Source organism: Eublepharis macularius, chromosome 15, assembly GCF_028583425.1.
Source record: "Eublepharis macularius isolate TG4126 chromosome 15, MPM_Emac_v1.0, whole genome shotgun sequence".
Classification (NCBI taxonomy): Eukaryota; Metazoa; Chordata; class Lepidosauria; order Squamata; family Eublepharidae; genus Eublepharis; species Eublepharis macularius.
In genome coordinates, this window is record NC_072804.1 from 53,007,399 (window position 1) to 53,020,035 (window position 12,637).

The window sequence follows — 12,637 nt, forward strand, 5'->3', positions numbered from 1 at the left end:
TCCGGAGATCTCCTGGAATTACAACTGACCTCCAGGCCACTGAGATCAGTTACCATGGAGAACATGGCTGCTTTGGAGGGTGGATTCTGTGGCATTATACCCTACTGAGGTCTCTCCCCTCCCCAAACCGTGCCTTCTCCAGGTTCCACCCCCAAAATCTCCAGAAATTTCCCAACCTGGAGCCAGCAACTCTAGTTTCGTCAGAGTCACAAGGAGTACAGTCTGCTCCCTCTCCCCCACCCCACCCCCCAAACTTTGCATCAGGACTAGAGATGGGCACGTACCAGGAAAAAAATGAACTGTGCAGTTCATGGTTCGTTGCATTTCACGAACCACGAACTTTTACAAACTTGCCCCGGTTTGCAAACCAGTTCATTTGGTTCATGAAAACGTCACTTCTGGGACTGCAGAAAGCCCATCCCCCCCTTTGCCTAGGAAACTGATTGATTGGCACCAGGCTGTCTGCAGTGACAAACCAAAAACGAACCAAACTAACCTGCCTAAATGTTCATGGCGGTTCATCAGAAACGGGCTCTGACGAACTGCCAGTTCATGAACCACAAACTGGCCCAGTTCATGATGAATTTAGGTTCAAATTTTGGTTCGTGTAGTCAGGGCACCCCCCCCACCCCCCCACCCCATCCTGCGTGCTTATTTTATTGAATATGAAGTGGGGACGAAAACTTTGTTCAGAATCTTGGTTGTGGGCCTTGCATTCCCAAGACAGAGTTGCCCCTTTTTTCCTGACAGGGAAAAGCCACCTTGGGTCAGGAAGAAAGGCAGAGTATAAATATTTAAATATGTAAATAGTGTTTCTGGGCACCTAACAGTTCTGAGCATGGCAGCAATTCAGCAAGATGCTTTCAATGCCAGCCTCGGAGAAAAATAATAATCACCTGTTTGAATCTCTACCTGTTGTGCAACAATCGAAAACACGAGGGACCCTGTCAAATAAATAAGATGCCCGCCCTTCCTGAGAATAATTACCCATCCAAAATGGCAATTGTATGTGCACAGAGATGTGTCTATAGAAGTGCTGGTATAAAAAGCTCTGTGTATTTTTCAGGGCAGGCTATTTACTTCCTTCCCACACAAACTTCTCAAACCCTAGTCACAGCAGTGACCACAAGGTATTGCCCATACCTGGTGCCCAAAATGTTAGGTCCTCCTGCAGGGAAGAAATGCCAGCCTGCTGTTTGCTTCCTGTCTTTCAGTTGCCAGGCTGTGTTTGAGGTGACTCGCTGGGAGTGTCTCTCCTCAGCCGAGAATTGCTGTGCCAGGGGAAATCAGGGGCCTCTGTCTGTACTCATCTCTGGATACACCACAGGATGTGAGGGGGTGGGCCACAAATAAATTCCTGAGGTCAAAGAACCACAAAGAGCTCCTAAACAAACAGGTCACCAGGAAGAGAGTCATAACAGAGGCTGGCAGCAGGACCCAGTGGTGGCTCCCAGCTGGGGTTGCCAGGTCTGGGTTGAGAAATTCCTGGAGATTTAGGGGGTGGGGACTCGAGATGGTGGGGTTTGGGAAGGGGAGGGGAGGGACCTCAGTGGGATATAATGCTATAGAGTGCACCCTCCAAAGCAGCCATTTTCTCCAGGGAAACTGATGTCTGTCACCTGGAGAACAGTTGTAATTCCGGGAGATCTCCAGCCACCACCTGGAGCCTGGCAACCTTACTCCCAGCCATCTCTTTGCCAGGGTCTCTAGTAGCTAAGGATCCCATTCCCCCAGTGGGGACAGGAGATTCCCCCACTTTCACCCTCCGCCCCCCACTTCTACTTTCCTGACTGGTGGGGGAGGAAGGCACAGGAATACCTGTCATTGCAGACGTCATCGCACCATCCTGGGAGCGCTCCTGCACTTCGCTGCAGGCCGATTTGGCCCCAAACAGGCTGATTTGGGCTCATTTGAGGCCCAAATCAGCCTGCTGTGAAGAGGGCGTGCCCCCTGCGCCTGCACAGTGACATCACCGGATGTAGATCCAGAGGAGTTAGCCGTGTCAGTCTGTAGTAGTAGTAGTAGTAGTAGTAGTAGTAGTAGTAGTAGTAGTAGTAGTAGTAGTAGTAGCAAAAGACTAACCAACTTTACTGTAGTGTAAGCTTTCGAGAACCACAGCTCTCTTCGTCAGATGCATGGAGGGTAAGAAGAAACTGGTCAGATATCTATAGGTGGAGAGGGGAGGGGGGAGTAGATGCAATCAGTAGCTTCTGATAATGGGATCAGTTACTTCTGATAATGAGATAACCATTCAGAGTCTCTATTCAATCCAAGCCTGACTGAGTCAAATTTACATATGAATTCCAATTCAGCAGCTTCCCATTGGATTCTGTTTTTGAAAGGTTTCTGTTGAACTACAGTGACCTTTAAGTACTTGATGGAGTGTCCTGGTAGATTGAAGTGTTCTCCCACTGGTTTCTGGATGTTGCCATTTTTTTAATGTCAGACTCTTTTCTATCACCGGATGTGACGTCACTGCACAGCTGCAGGACCGCACAAGTAAAAAAGAAGAGGGCAAGAAGGCGGGAAGAGTCGAGTCTCCCCCTACTCCTGCCGGGACCTGGCAACCCTCCTAGTAGCCCAAAGGGATCTTAAACCGCCCAGCTGCACCAGGTCTAAACCATGGCCTTGTGAGTTGCTGGCACCAGGAGAAAGTATGACCTGTGGACGCATGGTTTTTGTGCAAGAATCTATGCCCTCTCTTTGCTGATCTGGCTAGTCGGCTGTTCCGATGGACGGATGGATGCAGGGAGCAGCAAGCTGAGTCATCATTAACCACTTCTCTCTCCCCGTTTTAAAGCGTCCTTCAAAAGTCCCCGCTGTGGGGTTTTTGTCAGAGTCACAAGGAGTGAAGCTTGGGCCCTCTCTCACTCCCAAACCTTGCATCAGGACATCCACCCACACATCCTGTGGGTGACCTGCGTGCCCTACCAAGTGAGCATTTTACCCAGTGAAATCCAGTGCGCAATATCACACTTTGTATTAGATTACTCTCGGGTTTAAGCCTTCCCCTCCCCTGTGCTGGGCCTTTTTTCCCACTGGGGATGTGCGTATGGGTACCCATATCACAGAACAAATAATGCCCCCTTTTATGTTCAAAAGGTAGGAGAATGCACACCGTTTTGTTGATTGTTAATGGATTTGTCTCCTGTTTTTCCTATGCTTGGGCTTATCTGACACTCATAAAATGTGTCCAAGGATGTCAGCATTCACACGTGAGTGTCAACAGTTACCAAACTGCAGACATTCAAAGGGCCAAACAGACACCCAGTGGCTAACCTGAATTCGAGTACCCCAAAGTAGCCGGGGTTGGGTGCAGTTCTGAGGGGAGAAGCGGACGACTGGCCACTTCTTCCCTGTAACTAATTTCTCCGCATTTCTTTGCCAGCGCGGGAAGTGGCTGGAGAGGATGTACAAGGCAGAACTCGTGCACTGGGGATGGGTTATCACCACCACTTTCCAGCTCTTAGGCGGAGATTGGGCCCTGACTTAGGGTTGCCAGCCTCCAGGTGGTGGTGGCTGGAGATCTCCCAGAATTACAACTGATCTCTAGGTGGCAGAGATCACGTCCTCGAGACAATGGCTGCTGTAGAGGGTGGGCTCTATGGTATCATACCATTCCGAGGCCCCTCCCCTTCCCAAAACTTTCCCTCTCCAGGCTCCACCCCCAAAGTCTCCAGGAATTTCCCAACCTGCACCTGGGAACGCTAGCTCTGATGCCTTATGGCTAGTTAGCCTGAATATACCTTCCTTTGGGCAGCCGGGGCGGGTGGGGTGGGCAGTGAAAGAGAAATGCAAGAATATGATTTAAGCAGCACTTGTGAAAGAAGCTACCAAATAGCAATTAAAGTAAAATTTAGGAGCCCCCCCCCCACAAATGTGCTAAACGTAATCAAAAGGAAGAATTAATTGATTGAACTACTTTCACTCCGCCTGATGAAGAGACTTGTGTTGCTCAGCCCTCTGCATATGCTCCCATCCTCCAGAAGCTGTTCTCACGGAATGTCTTGTTTAATTATTTCCTTCCCCCCTCCCTCCCTTCTTCTTTCTGGTGAGTTCAGGGTTAAGACTTTCCCTGGGAGAGCCTGGTGTGTTTGTGTGTGGGGGGGGATTAAACTTTGTCCCCAAGGCCACCTTGGCAAAGTTTGCAGTTTACTATGGCTGCTGACTCCACCAGCCCCTCCTCCTCCTTCCTCCTTTCTCCCCCCCCCCCGCCCCAACTCCCTTTCTACCAGCTGAGCTGAGTATTTAAGTCTCTGGAGAGAGGGGCTGACTGAACAGTCTTCCCGGCGTCCTGCAGAAGAGAAGGTACGAGGGCAAAACATTCTCTTTGGCACCTGTCGGCAGCCAGATCTGGGGAGGCACTAGGACCATGGAACCAAGGGAGGGGGTAACCTTGGTTATGAAAATCAGCATTAAAAAGCTTTGATTTAGTTTTTTTTAGAGGCACAGAGTTTGTTGTAGGGGGGGGCTGCCTTCAGGGCACATCCGAAACAAGGGGCACCAATTTGGCCAGGTCAGGCTTGTGTGTCATTCACAGCGGTGGGTGAATCGCTTGCTCAAAGACAGAGAATTTTCCCTAATTTACCCCACCCTCAATTCCTTACTTATTTGTTTGTTTCTCTTTTCCTAAAGGTCACCATGAAGTCCTTTATCCTGATTTTCGCAGCAGCTCTGCTAGGAGGTAAGTAAATCAAAATGAAAGATGTTCCCGAAGTATATCAATAAAATGTGATTCTCATTCAATTTTAACATTGAACTATCCTTCAAGGAGAGGGGTCCGGCAAGGGTTATTAGCCACAGTAGCCGTATGGAGCTTCCATAAACAGATCCAGAGGAATTAACTGTATTAGTCTGTAGTTGCAAAATAGGAAAAAGTGTACTGCCTTTGTTTATAGAATAGTAAAAAGTCCAGTAGTAGCTTTAAGACTAACCGACTTTATTGAAGCATAAGCTTTCGAGAACCACAGCTCTCTTCGTCAGATGCATCGTCAGCTTTCGAGAACCACAGATGCATCTGACGAAGAGAGCTGTGGTTCTCGAAAATAGTAAAAAGTTGCAAAATAGTAAAAAGTATACTGCCTGTGCTTATAGAATAGTAAAAAGTCCAGTGGCGGCTTTAAGACTAACCAACTTTATTGAGGCATAAATTTTCGAGAACCACAGTTCTCTTCGTCAGATGCATCATCAGCTTTCGAGAACCACAGCACTCTTTGTCAGATGCATCGTCAGCTTCCGAGAACCACAGATGCATCTGACAAAGAGAGCTATGGTTCTCGAAAGCTTATGCCTCAGTAAAGTTGGTTAGTCTTAAAGCTGCCACTGGACTTTTTACTATTCTATAAACAGAGGCAGCATGCTTTTGCTAAAGGCAGACAAGAGGGGGAATGATACATCCAGCTGGCTGCAACAGGAAAAGGAAAGCTAAACTAGATTGACCTTTGGTCTGACCCAGCAGATGTATGATGAAGTCAGCTAGTGAAACGTGGAAAGGATGAGCAGAGCCAAGCAGATAACAGTGACAGAATTGCCGCGTTGGATCAGCTGGTCACTGGTCCACAACGGCTAGCCAAATATGCAGTCAAAGGGCTCTTTTTCTTTTCCAGAGTGAACCATCACAGAGCCCACGCAACAGCTACACATATGGACTCAGATACAGGATAGAAGGGAATGGGTCTGCTTTCGTTGTACATTGGGAAGGTGTAGGGAATGGGAGACCCCTTTGCTGCTTTCTCTGTCTGGCCACTGTTGAAATCAGAATGCTGGAACAGGCGAGAACTTTTTAAGTAAGGTGTCAACTCAATAAAAATTACCTGGTTGGATCAGAAAAATGCCTTGCTCAACAATTTGTTTTGAGCAGTGGGCAGCCAGCGAAGCCAAGGCAGAGGCAAAGGACTCTTTCAATCCTTCCTTCCCAGTGTGAACAGCAACAGTTATTATGGATGGCAGGCACATCTTTCGCTGACGTGGATAATAATGGGGGAAGCATTGAAGAGCCCTTTGCCTATGTCTTCACACATCTGGCTGGCCACTATTAGAATCCTGAAATAGATACGACCTTATTTAAGGTAACAACTAGGTAAGAATTACCTGCTTGGATCAGAGTGGAGCCTTACCCCACCATCTGTTTCCAGTTGTGGCCAATTTGGACCGCCAAGACAGGCAAAGGGCTCATCAATTTTTCCTGGTTCCCAATATAAACAGCAACACAACCTTCTCTTTTTATCCACCTCATTTATATGTGTGTCTGCAATGCATAAGGGAAACGATCTGTTGTTCATGATAGGAAGAAGGGAACCAAAGAACCTTTTTGTCTATGTTTTGTTTCACCTGCCTGGCCACTTTTGGAAACAAATTGTTGGGCGAAGCATTGGTAAGATCCAACTAGATAAGACTTTATCTTGTTCTCTTCTTTCCAGGGTAGCTCTTATCTATTCCAGTGTTCAGTTTCCATGAGTAGGCGGCCAGATGTGGCAAGACATAGGAAAAAAGGCTCTACAACTCCCCCCACTTTCCAGGGTGCTCCAGGAACAAAACCTTTCCCCTGTATTATGCACCTTGGCCTGTGACATTGCATTGTATAATAAGAGAAGGATTTTGCTTCTTTTCATACTGTGAAGTTAGGCCCTGAGATCAGAAAGTCTCTCAATAGCTATTAGGCATTGCCAGGGCTTTTTTTCAGCTGGAACGTGGTGGAACAGAGTTCTGGGACCTCTTGAAAATGGTCACATGGCTGGTGGCCCCACCCCCTGGCTGGTGGCCCCACCCTGCGCTGCTGGAGCAGTGCAGAGGGCAATCTAAACTCCCCTCTGTCTGGAGATCAGGGGGCGGGGCCACCAGCCATGTGACCATTTTCTCTGAGGGCAACCCACTGAGTTCCACCACCTCTTTTCCCAGAAAAAAAGCCCTGGGCATTGCAATTGCAACTAAGAAGAACCTCCAAATTCAGAGGCAGTAACCCTGTGAATACCAGTGCTGGCCCTTCTTTGTAGGCCTTCCGGGGATAACATCGAGAAGTCCTTTTTTTAATGAATCAGAGGAGTTAGCCATGTTAGTGTGTAGTTGCAAAATAGTAAAGAGTCCAGTAGCACCTTTAAGACTAACCAACTGTATTGTAGCATAAGCTTTCGAGAACCACAGCTCTCTTCAGCAGATGCATCTGAGGAAGAGAGCTGTGGTTCTCGAAAGCTTATGCTACAATACAGTTAGTTAGTCTTAAAGGTGCTACTGGACTCTTTACTATATTTTAATGAAGTGCTTCTTGTTTGCCCGTGTTCATCATGGATGAGGAATGACTTGGTTTCAGAGACCTTGCTCTGGTTTGTCAGCTGGTGGGGAGCCAGACAAGATTGGTGGTGGTGGGCATTCACCCTGCAAGTTTTGCAGACCTGGCCGTGGATGCTTCACAGTTGTCTTCATTTCCTTCATCTCTTAAGGCTCCTGGGCCAACCCTGTCGTTCAAGAGCAGCCAAGGTCCAATTGGGAAGGAGCAGTGGAAGTCTTCTGGGACTATGTGAACAAGATTGGGAATTCGGCCGATGAGGTCACAACCCAAATCAAGGCTTCGCAGATCAGCAAGGAACTTGAGTGAGTGAGCCGGTTTCTTCCTTGGAAATGGGAGCATGCTCAGGGGCGGGTGAGGTTTTTACTTGTGGATAGACTGGGGTTCGTAGCAGGAAACGGTGGTCCAAAGAGCCCAGTTTGTGTTGCTCTTAAATCTCCTTGATTTGGAGATCGGGAGATCCCAACTTCATTAAAACGGAAAGACTTGTTGTGACTTGGCAAGACTTTCCATTCCCACTTGGGTGACAAAGATCTAAACTGGAAATCAGGAATTGAAATCTGGATTTCAGAATATGCTATGGAAAAATGGGCAGTTTCAGACCCTTGCTAGGCTCCCGAGGTCCATTGCTATTAGGGCCCACTGAGACTTTTCTTGGTGGCCTCAATAGCCAATCCAGTCCTGCCTATTGAGCCCTTAGAAATTATTGCTGGGGGAGGGGGAGCCATTGCTCTTGTTCTTCCTCCTCACCGCTACCTCCTTCTCTGCTCATATCCTCTTTAGGCATTCTAATAGCAAATTGTGGCAGCAACTGCTGCCACCGCAGCCATTGTTTGCTTTGTAGTTTGCCATCTCTCCCTTGGGGTTCAGGAGGATGGTGTTGCCTTTGGCCTCTCTACCTCCTCTCCGTTGCCCACCAGAGGGAGACAGCAAGAGAGCAAGGGAATGCGAAGGGGATGCAGATGTTACAGCTGCTATTTTTCCTGCTGTCTCTGGGACCCAAACTATACGAGACACCAGACACGTGTTCTTCCCATGATGGGACCTGCAAGGTTCCCTGGGTAGTGTAGTCTTACAAAGAACAGCCGCTCGATGCGATTCTCCACCGGGGAAGAGCGGTGGGAGGGATTCTCTCTCTTTCAAAAATCCTCGGCTCTGGTTTTCTTCCAGGAGCGGGGGACAGTATGTAACTGGAGGCAGGAAATCCAGGTGGCTTTTTGCAAGAGAGAGAGAGAGAGAGAGAGAGAGAGAGAGAGAGAGAATCTGCTATGCAATTCTCCGCTGAGGAGAAGAGTGAGGGATTCTTGTGAATTTTAACCCGATCTATTCCCTAGATTGCCTAAAAGTCAACCTACTATATAGATTTTTTTAGAAATTCAGATATTCTGCATGGGTGGCAGAAAAGGACAGAAGGGCAAGCAGCATCGAAAGATACAGCTGCATTCCAAGTCAGAAATGTATCTTCAGTTAATAAGAGCCAAGCTACAAGTGACGCCTGACACAGGTTGGACACTTGTCAGCTTCCCTCAAGTTTTGATGGGAAATGTAGGCATCCTGGTCTTGCAGCTGTAATGGAGGGCCAAGCTGTAAAACCAGGATGCCTACATTTCCCATCAAAACTTGAGGGAAGCTGACAAGTGTCCAACCTGTGTAAGGCATCACTTGTAGCTTGGCTCTACTGCTACGCTGTGATTTCATGGCAGCTGTGAAGCACACCTCCTCAAATCTCTTTTAAAAACAATTCTACCTCATATGGTTGCAAAAGGTATGTTGCAAATATGATGGCAATTGACTTCTGAAATCCCTGAAGCCAAGGGTAGGGTGAATACATTCCCAGGGTGCGGTGATGGAACTACAGTGCCTTTCATGGGCCTTTCATCATGATTAGTAATAAATACACAAGGGTTTTTATTGCAGGTTCATGCAAATATGTCCAATTTACATAGTATATGCAGCCTGCAGAATGTAACTTCTTGTGGCATGATATTTGGATTGTCCAGGAGCAGAATTTTAATTTTCTAAGTGCATAATTCACGCTGCTCTGGTAATATTCTCCCTAAACCGGATTTCACAACATTAGAAAAGATTATTTGGACAGTTTACATTTTAGTTGACATAGGCTGCAATCCCAACAACACTTTCCTGGTAGTAAACCTCACCGAATAAAATGGAACTTACTTGTGAGTAGACCTGATATAAGCTTGCTTCCTACTCAGAATCCTACTCAGTGGGTCTTACTCCCAGAAATGTGTCCTCGAACGGCATGCATCCCGTGATAATCCTTCAGAAACATCGTGAGGTATTACTAAGTCAGAATAGGTCCGGCTTGTTTGTGGGCAGGGCTTTTATTCAGCGGGAATGCGGTGGAACGGAGTTCCGGCACCTCTTGAAAATGTTCACATGGCTGGTGGCCCCACCCCCTGATCTCCAGACAGAGGGGAGATTAGATTGCCCTCTGTGCCGCTCAGCAGCGCGGAGGGCAATCTCAACTCCCCTCTGTCTGGAGATCAGGAGGCGGGGCCACCAGCCATGTGACCATTTTCTCCGAGGGCAACCCACTGAGTTCCATCACCTCTTTCCCCAGAAAAAAAGCCCTGTTTGTGTGAATTAGAGGAGAAAATGAAAGATGGAAGGTAGCGTGAGGGCTGTGAAAAGAGTTAGGCCAGGATTGGCTCTGTCCTGTGGAAGTGTGAGATGATAGCGTCGTAGATAGCAGGATAGCACAATTCAAATGTATCGTGGTATCACTTATGGGAAGGGTATAAGCTTGGATCCACCTAGAGTCAACCCTCCCAAATGTGTTGGGGTGCCCATGAGTAAGGTCCATTTGATGGTTGTGGAGATGGTGAAGCAGGCCTGTCTGAGAGCAAAGTCGATCTAGTGGATTACTAGCATTGCAAATATCCAGGTGGCGCCTGGAGTTCTCCTGGCATTACACCTGCATTAGAGTTGCCAGGTCTCCTTACTTGCCAGGTGGGAAGGGAGACAGGATACTTACCCTGCTAGTCTCCTTATGCGGGCGTTTCACACACTCGCACTTCTGGCAGGTGTGATGACATCACTCCCCGAAGTGACATCTTTGTGTCCACCAGTGGGCGTGTTCCGGCCCTTCACAGGGGCCAATTGTCCCTGGGACATTGTCATGCCCACGGGGACCACACCCGCTGCATGCTGACCTGGGAGTTTTTTTGCCTCCCGTGTCCATTCCCTAGGGCGTTTTCCCCCCACCAGCCAGGTGAGTGGCAGCAGCGGGCAGAAGCTGAGAGCGGGGGATCCCCCACCCCCACGGGGGACTGGCAGCCTTATACCTCATCTCCAGACCATAGTGGTCAATTTCCCTTGAGAAAATGGCTGCTTTGGAGGATGGACTCCATGGCATTATACCCCCCTGAGGTTCCAAATCCTGTTTTGAGGCTGCATTCCCACAATCTCCAGGTATATCCCGACCCAGAGTCGACAACCCTACCTTTTCTGCACGGCTCGGTCTCAGGATACAGAGACCGATGACAATTTTACTACACCGCATATCTGTACTGTATACATGGTAACATTCTCCTTATGACAGAGCAGGATGAGACAGACAATAAGATCCAGAGGAGTTAGCCATATTAGTCTGCAGTCACAAAATAGTAAGAGAGAGTCCAGTAGCATCTTTAAGACCTTATTTAAGGTAACCAACTTTATTGTAGCATAAGCTTTCAAGAACCACAGCTCTCTTCGTCAGATGCAATAAGGTGACTCCAGTGTCACCTTATTGCACAGAGAATAAGGTGACTCCAGTGTGAGAGAGCTGAGCTCACCCCGGGTTAGTCTCGTTGTCAAGTCTTGGCGAGCTATGAGCATTATGGGGGGAGGGTCTAATGCTAGGGAATGACCAAGATAACATAATTCTGATCACCCACCCTCCCTGCATTGTCTGCTCCTCCCTTCTTTCCACAGTGGCCTGATCACAGACACCATGGCAGAGCTGGAACTCTACACCAATGACCTGCGTACCAAGCTAGGCCCGTACGCTCAGGACGTTCAACAGCGCCTGACTACGGAAGTGTCAACCCTCTCCGGAAAGCTGAGGACTGACATGGAAGAGGCCAAAAGCAAGCTGATCCAATACACAAATGACATGCGTGTGATGTTCGACCACAACGTAGAAGTGGTTCGGTCCCAGGGTGAAATGCTCCTCCGCAAGATGAGGAAACGTATCAGCAAGGACACCGAAGACTTGCGCCGCAAGTTCGCCACCTATGCTGAGGAGGTACGGGCCAGCACCAGTGACAAAGTCAACGCCGTGCGCCAGAGACTGGAGCCCTATTTGTCCAGCGTGAGCGAAAAGGGACTGCAGCGAGTCCAGGCCCTGCAGCAGGCCATCGGAGAGCAAGGAAGGATGGTTCAAGAGCAGTTCAACGCCCGAGCTCAGGAGCTTCAAGACCATTTCCGCGGGAAAGCCGAGGAAGTCAGAGAGAACATTGACCAGGTGGCTGAAAAAGTACGAGAGTGGCTCACTCCCCTTCTGAATGACCTCTCCTCCCAGATCCAGACCTTGGTGGAGAAGGTCAAGCAGCTGCAGTCTTAAAAAGCTGGCTTGCATACCCCGGAAGCTAACACTGCCCGTTCTTGGTTTCCTTGGAAACCAAGATGGCCTCACGGCCTGAGGGGCCTTGGTGGAAAAGGCACTGGTGATCGCTAAGTGTACTAACCTCACATCACCTGCAGAGCTTCCACGTGCTCCCCCCGCCCCGTTGTACTTGGCTAAAGTGCGGCCATTTTGGCCCATTAATATCTTGCCCAGCCTACCTCCTGTGGGCAACATCACTCTCTAGGCCTGGTTCCCCACTGTCAAGAAGGACCATGTAACAGTCCGCCACGCTTCCCTATTTTTAACACTTAGACCCACGACAGCCGTGTCCTGCCTTTTGCCAAAATGTCTCAGCTTTTCCAGTGTTTTCCATTTTGATCTGTAATGAAATAAAACGTACTTCACGTATGTGGGGGCGTCTCTCTTTTTCATACAACCTAAACTTTTGTGTTTGGTACAGTGTACCACAAATATGCAACTTGAGCAGGAGGGGGAGGGAGAGTGGGAAGCAGACGGTACTAGTGTTCAGAAAAGCATCAATTCCCAGTATAACCTCACATTTCCCAAAATCCAGGCGGGGGGGGGGAGGAGGGGTTGCCAGCCAGTTGCAAGAATTCTGATTTGTTTCTGTTTTCTGGCTACATTTTAAATGGTTTCTTTTTTGCATGTCCTACTAAACAGACATACATGGGGAAGATGGGATGGATGATATACAGAGAAATGTTTGGAGGTTAGGGTTTCCAGCTTCAAGTTAAGAAATTCCTAGAGATTGGGGGTGTGGA

At 48.4% G+C, this 12,637-nt stretch overlaps 1 protein-coding gene across 1 annotated transcript; it reads left to right on the forward strand.

Annotated features, from left to right (window-relative positions):
- The first annotated feature begins 4,216 nt into the window (after positions 1 to 4,216).
- On the forward strand, positions 4,217 to 12,263 carry APOE (apolipoprotein E). Its single transcript, XM_054999878.1, has 4 exons — positions 4,217 to 4,308; positions 4,636 to 4,684; positions 7,437 to 7,587; positions 11,222 to 12,263. Exons 2-4 carry the CDS (start codon positions 4,642 to 4,644, stop codon positions 11,850 to 11,852), a joined length of 825 nt encoding a protein of 274 aa, XP_054855853.1. The 5' UTR covers positions 4,217 to 4,308; positions 4,636 to 4,641; the 3' UTR covers positions 11,853 to 12,263.
- Positions 12,264 to 12,637: the final 374 nt, after the last annotated feature.